This window comes from Cucurbita maxima, unplaced genomic scaffold (genome assembly GCF_002738345.1).
Source record: "Cucurbita maxima cultivar Rimu unplaced genomic scaffold, Cmax_1.0 Cma_Scf00579, whole genome shotgun sequence".
NCBI classification, from domain to species: Eukaryota; Viridiplantae; Streptophyta; class Magnoliopsida; order Cucurbitales; family Cucurbitaceae; genus Cucurbita; species Cucurbita maxima.
Window position 1 is genome coordinate 1 of NW_019272595.1, and position 8,233 is coordinate 8,233.

Here is an 8,233-nt window from a genome sequence, read left to right on the forward strand (position 1 = left end):
AGTTCTTCAAATTTTACCAGCGCTAGGGACTTGGTGAAAATGTCTCCAAGTTGTTCCTCTGTTCGTATTAAATCAATCTTGATGAGCCCTCGATCTGCACATTCTCGAATGTTGTGGAATCTGATTTTTACGTGCTTACTCCGGTAGTGCAAAATTTGATTTTTGATCAGGGAGATCGTAGCTTTGTTGTCTACGTATAGCATTAGTGGACCGCTTTCTCTCCTGATGAGTTCTTCCATTAGTCGCTCAAGCCAGACCCCTTGTGTTGCTATCATCGAATCGGCGATGTATTCTGCTTCGAAGAAAGACAAAACAACTACCTTCTGTTTTATTGATTGCCAGTAGATCGCCCCGTCTGAGAGGAAGTAGATCATTCCACTGGTGCTCTTATGATCATCAACGTCACCGGTCATGTCACTATCATTGTAGCTGACCAGCTTGAGTTTCTCTTTTCCTCTCCCTGCGCAATATCTTACACCCCAGCCTCTGGTTTCGGCTACATAGCGCAGGATGCGCTTGACAGCAATTAGATGCTCCTCCCTAGGTGCTTCTATAAACCTGCTCACATATCCAACATAATAAGCAAGACCAGAACGAGAGTTTACCAGATAGCGCAGACACCCAACAATGCTGCGGTAATTGGTGGAGTCGACTGTCGTCGTAATACCGGCCTTCCTTAGTTGGAGCCGGGCCTCCATTAGCATCCTTGTAGGATTACTGTCCACAAGCCCAGTTGTGTTCAGCAGCTTCTTTGCGTATGCACTTTGGCAGATGGAGATGCCGGTAGAGTTCTGTAGCACTTCGATGCCGAGGTAGTAGCTGAGCACGCCAAGATCGCTCATCTCGAAGTTCTTTGACATCTCCTTCTTGAACCTTCCGAGGAATTCCACGTCGCCTCTAGTGATTATGAGGTCGTTGACATACACTCCCACGATCAGAGTCTGCTTGCCATGGTCGTGCGTGTACATGCCATACTCAGAGGCACAACGCTTGAATTTCAGTGATAGTATGGTACTGTCAAGCTTCGCGTTCCAGGCTCGTGGGGCTTGTCGAAGCCCGTAGAGTGCTTTGTGCAGAAGCAGTACCTTATTGGGGTTGTCGTTGTCCAGGAAGCCAAGTGGTTGTCAGACGTAGCGGTCTCCTTCAGCTCTCCGTTAAGAAAAGTAGACTTCACGTCCATATGGTGAACCTCCCAAGAGTAATGGGTCGCAATTTCCAGCAAGAGACGGACGAATTCTAACCTTGCCACTGGCGCAAATTCCTCTTCGAAGTCCACTCCTTGCTTCTGGACGTAGCCCTTCGCCACCAGACGGGCTTTGTGCTTCATAACTTCTCCTTTTTCGTTGCGCTTCAGTTTGAAGACCCATTTAAGCCCTATGGCTCGGTGTCCCGGTGGCATATCCTTCAAACTCCACGTTTGGTTCTCGGTGATGGATGTCATCTCCTCCTGCATTGCCTTCAGCCAGCATGGGTTCCTTTCTGCTTCGCCGAAGGTGTTCGGTTCACCTCCTCCCACTAGGTCGTCCATCCTCTGGTAATTAGCCTCCAGATCAGCATCGTGATCGGCATCAAGCGTCGAATCCGCAGTCCGTGGTGTTGTGAATTCCACTGGTTCAGGGGTTGCACCTACTGGCGGCGGTGACGGCTCATGATGCTGGGCTCCTCCTTCTTCCGGCTCGGTGACGAGGTACTCCACCGTGAATTGATTTGGATTATGGTCTGCCTCGATCACGTCATTCCACTCCATAAGGTGCTTTCATCGAAGAGAACGTCGAGAGACACGTGAGCTCGCCCACCTTCAAGATCATAGAGTCTGTACGCCTTGCTCCCGGGTTCTTAGCCGATGAAGACGACCTTCAGCCACCTAGGATCGAGCTTGGCGTGGTGGGGACGTGTTACCTTCATGTATGCGATGCAGCCGAACACGCAGAAATGATGTACCGCTGGCTTTTTGTTGTACCAAGCCTCATATGGCGTCTTCCCGTCGAGGCTTCGGGTTGGTGACCGATTGAGGAGATAGATGGCCGTCATTACCGCCTCTCCCCATAATCTCCCAGGTATCCCGGCCGTCACTAGCAATGACCTCGCTGTCCTAACGATGATCTGATTTTGGCACTCCACCACTCCATTCTGTTGGGAGGAGTAGGGCGCCGTTAGGTGCCGTTGTATGCCGATCTCGTCACAGTACTTACCAAAACTTGCCGAGGCGAATTCTTCGCCTCGGTCTATGCACAGCACTCACATCTTCTTCTCACATTCGGCCTCCGCTTGCTCTTTAATACGCTTAACCGCCTCACTTTTCGCTTGCAGCAGGGTCAGCCACATGAAGCAGCTTTTGTCATCGCCGTGTACAAGCTCCAATGGCTCATCGGTGCAGTAGGACGTGGAAATGATGTACCATTGGCTTTTTGTTGTACCAGGCCTCATATGGCGTCTTCCCGTCGAGGCTTCAGGTTGGTGACTGATTGAGGAGATAGACGATCGTCATTATCGCCTCTCCCTAGAATCTCCTAGGCATCCCAGCCGTCACCAGCAATGACATCGCTATCCCGACGATGGTTTTAGTTTGGTGCTCCACCATTACATTCTGTTGGGGGGAGTAGAGCGCCGTTAGGTGCCATTGTATATCGATCTCGTCGCAGTATTTACAGAAACTTGCCGAGGTGAATTCTCTGCCTCAGTCTGTGCGTAGCACTCGCATCTTCTTCTCACATTCGACCTCCGCTTGCGCTTTAATGCGCTTAACCGCCTCTGCCGCCTCACTTTTCACTTGCAGCAGGGTAAGCCACATGAAGCAGCTTTTGTCATCGTCGTGTACAAGCTCCAACGGCTCATCGGCGCAGTAGGATGTGGAAATGATGTACCGCTGGCTTTTTGTTGTACCAGGCCTCATATGGTGTCTTTCCGTTGAGGCTTCGGGTTGGTAACCGATTGAGGAGATAGACAGCCTTCATTATCGCCTCTCCCCAGAATCTCCTAGGCATCTCGACCGTCACTAGCAATGACCTCACTGTCCCATCGATGATCTGATTTTTGCGCTCCACCACTCCGTTCTGTTGGGGGGAGTAGAGCGCCGTTAGGTGCCGTTGTATGCCGATCTCGTCGCAGTACTTACCAAAACTTGCTGGGGTGAATTCTCCACCTCGGCCTGTGCGCAGCACTCACATCTTCTTCTCATATTCGGTCTCCGCTCGCGCTTTAATGCGCTTAACTGCCTCTGCCACCTCACTTTTCTCTTGTAGCAGTGTCAGCAACATGAAGCAGCTTTTGTCATCACCGTGTACAAGCTCCAACGGCTCATCGGCGCGATAGGATGTTCGAGACGGAAAGAGTATGCTCCTCTGTTTGCCGATGAGGCACCCGTCGCACAGCTTGTTCATGCCTTTGATTGTCGGCAAATTGTGCACTATCTCCTCCTTCTGTAGCTTCTCTAGAATAGGAAAGTTTAAGTGCCCGTATCTTGTGTGCCACCTCCATGATACCTCTTCGGTCTTGGCCGGGAGGCTAACGGGTTGCTCTATCTATAACTCCAGGATATAAAAACGGTTTGTCGTGCCCCGAACCTACGTGAGAAGCATCGTTGATTATCGCAGATTTTGAGTAGTTCGCGCTTGATGGAAATGAAGCAGCCTGTTTCATCGAATTTAGCCAGGCTCATAAGGTTAGCCTTGAGGCTCGGGATGAAGTAGACGTCGGTTAGCTTGCGGTGCTCGCCTCCCTTGCTGACGAACAGGATGGTGCCGTGCCCTTCGATCTCGACGACGGAGCCGTCGCCGAATTTCACCGTCTTACGAATCCTCGAGTCGAGCTCAGAGAATGCAGATCTAGCCCTGGTCATATGTAGACGTCCTCCAAGATACCTCTTCGGTCTTGGCCGAGAGGCTAACGAGTTGCTCCATCTCTAACTCCAGAGGATGTAAAGACGGTTTGTCATGTGCCGAACCTGCGTGAGTAGCCGTCGTTGATTATCACAGACTTTGAGTAGTCCACGCTCGATGGAAATTAAGCAGCCTGTCTCATCGAGTTAACCCAGGCTCACAAGGTTAGCCTTGAGCCTCGGGATGAAGTAGACGTTGGTCATCTTGCGGTGCTCGCCTCCCTTGCTAACGAACAGGATGGTGCCGCGCTCTTCGATCTCGACGACGGAGCCGTCGCTGAATTTCACCGTCCCGCGAATCCCCGAGTCGAGCTCGAAGAATGTAGATCTAGCCCCGGTCATATGTAGACGTCCTACAATATACCTCTTCGGTCTTGGCCGAGGGGCTAACGGGTTGCTCTATCACTAACTCCAGAGGATGTAAAGACGGTTTGTCGTGCGCCGAACTTGCTTGAGCAGCCGTCGTTGATTATCGCAGATTTTGAGTAGTCCGCGCTCGATGGAAATGAAGCAGTCTGTCTCATCGAGTTGACCCAGGCTCACAAGGTTAGCCTTGAGCCTCGGGATGAAGTAGACGTCAGTCAGCTTGCGATGCTCGCCTCCCTTGCTGACAAATAGGATGGTTCCGCACCCTTCGATCTCGACGACGGAGCCGTCGCCAAATTTCACCGTCCCGCGAATCCCCGAGTCGAGCTCGGAGAATGCAGATCTAGCCCCGATGATATGCAGATCGAGCCGTCGCTGGTGCTCGTGTTGCTCACGTCCCTCTCGCCGATCTGAGTGAACACTCGCTTCTCCTCCCAACTGGAGCTCTTTCTCGTGTTCGACATCGTCGTCGATTACCTCCACCTCCGTGGATTTGTAATCAAAATTGGGGATGCATGCACTTGCTCGTCCTCCTCAAGCCATTCCTCCTCCGTTACCACTTGTTGACTCTTGCAATTCGGAGGAAAATGTCGACGAAAAAACTGGCCGAAGGTTTCTTCGAAAGAAAAATAGCAGAAGTAAAAGGAGAGAGGGAAAGAGATTTGCTCCATACTCGATGTTTTATTTCTCTTCAGTTGAATTCTTTAAATAACAAATCTAATTACAAAAATAGAAAAACTAATTACAAAAAAAAGAAAAGTGGGTGAAGACTTCGCCCAAGTTTGCCAAAAATTGCAGCTAGAATTACGCTCTTCCATTGGCGTGAATTCAGAAGTTTTGAGACGTCAAAACATCCTAACTGAATAAGGAACATAACTTTTATTTAACAACCTTTATCCCTGAGTATTTTCAGGCTATTCATATGAAGATGTCCATATCTGAGATGCTATAATGTTGAGTCATCTTTCGTGCTAGCAGTAAAAGCAAAATCCTCCATGTTAGAAACATCTGGTCGAAACATCTTATTTGAAGTACTGACATTTTGAACTTTATGGCCTGATTTCTTATGTGTAATGACAGATGTGTTGTCATCAAATAGAACTGAATGTCCTCTAGTCATCAATTGTTCAACACTCAATAAATTGTACCCTAAATCAAGTAAAAATTGAACATTATCTAATTGTTTTATCTTACCATGACGGGTTTCAACTTTCACTGTATCTTTTCCTTCAACTTGCATCTCTTTTGTATTTCCAAGTTGCACCTTAATTTTTTGTGTCTCATCAAGCTCTTTGAATAAGGATTTGGTGCCTGTCATATGGTTCGAGCATCCGCTATCAACAAACCATAAGTCACCTTTTTTCGGATTAGTATCCATGTATGCCACAAACAACTTTTCTTCTTCTTCTTCATTCTCTGCTGCAAAATTCATTCGTTGATTTTTATACCAACAATTAGATTTTGTTTGCCCATGACTTCTACAATGGTAACATTGTATGACATTCCTTTGTTCATTGAATTGTCTCTATTCATCACTTCTCCATCTACCCCTGTTATCACGACCACCATGGAAGCTGCAAAATCCTTCTCTTCCACGACTTCTACCTCTACCTGCTAAATAAATATTTTCTCTTTTGTTGTTTTCATTGTTGGTTGTCTCCTTCACTTGTAGTGCCTTTTCTTTGTTCCTTTCTAATGATCTATTGATTCTTGCCTCATGAGCTTGAAACGAGCCCATCAGTTCATCAACTGAGAGTATGGATAGATCCTTAGCTTCTTCTATGGTAGCCACCACATGGTCAAACTTTGGAATCAAGCTTCTCAACACCTTTGCAACAATTGTTTCGTTTGAGATTTTTTCTCCATAGGTACGCATCTGACTGACTATTGCCATTGTTCTTGACAAAAAATCAGCAATTGATTTGCCATTCGTCATGAGTAGAGTCTTATAATCACGTCTTAGAGATTGCAATTTCACTGTTATGACCTTTGAATCTCCTAGAAACTTCTTATGTAGAATTGACCATGCTTGCTTTGATGTGGTTGCTACTGCAATTCGTGAAAAGATAGTCTTGGCATCATTTTTCTTGGTTTCTCTTAGTCTCTCCTTTTCTTCTATTGTGGGTTCTAATAGATCAACAAACTCGTGCTACACCAAGTCCCATAGTTCCTGCGATCTAAGCAAGGTTTTCATCTTAATGCTCCACCACTCATATTTCTCACCATTAAAGATTGGTAAACGGTGCGGAGGAAGAAAAACCAACTACTACCATTTTTGTTTTATGAAGAAAATAATCACTCACCCTCGTGTTGAACGAACTTGGCTCTAATACCAAATTTGTTGGGAAAAGGGACAGTGAAAGAGATATGAAAAGATAAAATGGATCAAAGGTGCTTTATTATCGTTTTGTGACTCCATGCTTAAAGGGTTACACAATTCCAGTATTTATATGCTAATACGGCGTACTAGAAATAGTAAATTATGGAAATCTAGATAAATTCAAATCTACTAACAATCTTCTAAAATCTTGGTAGTTTGAATATTTGAATCATATCTCAACTACTTTAAATCATATCTTCATTTTAAATACTTTGAATCATATCTCAACCACAGCAACTTCGTCATCCGTACAAGGGTACCTTACCTTGCCCTACAAAATAAGAGTAGAACATGATTTGAGTATTTTATGATATATTTAGTAAGTAAACTCACTATTGGGATTGGAAAATGCAATTTTATGTAATCATGATTGAGACCAGTCCTTTACTTATCATCATGGCCTTGGTCTCACTTTCAAGTTCGGACTTAAATTGGATGCGAATTACTGTTCTACATACAACCCTTGCATGTCTGCATGAACTCCAAAGCGAGCTCGTATACATATCATTTGACCTAGCCTTCAACTAGTGTACCCTCACGCCACAAAAAAACTTGACATAAATCATGGCATATACGTATGATGCAGATCACAACTTTGTTCTTTCATAAATAACTTTCATGAATAACATATTTTGTTTAACAGTATTTCATAATCCTAAACATGTTAACATGGTGTGTGTAACACAACATAGAGAAGTATTATGTATCATAAAACAAAGTGCAACAACCCAAAGTAAGGATAAAACTAACTCAAGGAAACCAAGAGAATGATTTATTGCATTTATGTAAGGACAACAGTCTTGAGCAAGAGATTTCAATACCCTAAGAATTAATTTAAGGATTTAAGACATTAGAAAAAGGATTGGAAAAGAGGAGGCAAACGAAAAAGACAAAAAATGACATTTCTTTCCAATTTATAAAGAACTTTCCGAATGTTTAGTTCATTATCTAGAATGAATTTTAATATGCTCAAGAAAGGAAAAATGACCAGCTGAGGATGAAAAAATTTATACAAAAAATTTATATTTATTTAGAAAAATAATAATAAAATATTGAGAAAATAACACATTACCAAAATAACCCTTAAAATAGGGATAATTATGAAAATGCCCTTCTTTCCACAATCATAACTTCCACAATGACCTACACACAATCTATTGAATCTCACCAGCATTGGATCCCTCTAAAATTGGACAAAGTCTAGAATGTTGACAGATCACCTCAGAATTAAAATTGGAAGTCAATAGCTCGCTGATCAAAGAGGATGTTTCTAATGGATTATCTAAAAAATTAATCTCTAAATCACGACAATGATGGAGGTTTCAACATCGGTGTAAGTTTTCTCTATAAAGTCTGAAGTTGAATCGATCTCTTAATCACAAGCAATAAGAGTTTAGATTTTGGGTCTTCTCTATAAAGTCTGAAGTTGAATCGATCTCTTAATCACAAGCAATAAGAGTTTAGATTTTGGGTCTTCTACTCTCAGATTTCTTCCAAATTCGAGAGCAATTCTCCCTTATTCCCCTTTAAACTTGTTACTACAACTTCTAAACAAGGTTACAAACAAGATTTATGAAGTAATTGAGCATTGAAAATGCCTAAAAGCCATT

General features: G+C 44.3%; 1 protein-coding gene across 1 annotated transcript; it reads right to left on the reverse strand.

The window, feature by feature from the left end:
- Positions 1 to 5,189: 5,189 nt before the first annotated feature.
- Positions 5,190 to 6,179, reverse strand: LOC111474727. Its single transcript, XM_023119641.1, has 3 exons — positions 5,792 to 6,179; positions 5,438 to 5,662; positions 5,190 to 5,392 (listed from the first exon to the last, which is right to left on the reverse strand). The coding sequence occupies exons 1-3, from the start codon at positions 6,177 to 6,179 to the stop codon at positions 5,190 to 5,192; spliced, it is 816 nt and encodes a 271-aa protein (XP_022975409.1).
- Positions 6,180 to 8,233: the final 2,054 nt, after the last annotated feature.

What these genes read in the sequence shown, in the direction of transcription:
- LOC111474727 (XM_023119641.1), bottom strand. Translation starts at nt 6,179, where the DNA reads ATGACGAATGGCAAATCAATTGCTGATTTTTTGTCAAGAACAATGGCA. An exon ending in TGGTGGTCGTGATAACAGGG is followed by an intron (nt 5,663 to 5,791) that starts GTAGATGGAGAA and finishes TGAATTTTGCAG; the next exon opens with CAGAGAATGAAGAAGAAGAA. An exon ending in GAAAGTTGAAACCCGTCATG is followed by an intron (nt 5,393 to 5,437) that starts GTAAGATAAAAC and finishes TACTTGATTTAG; the next exon opens with GGTACAATTTATTGAGTGTT.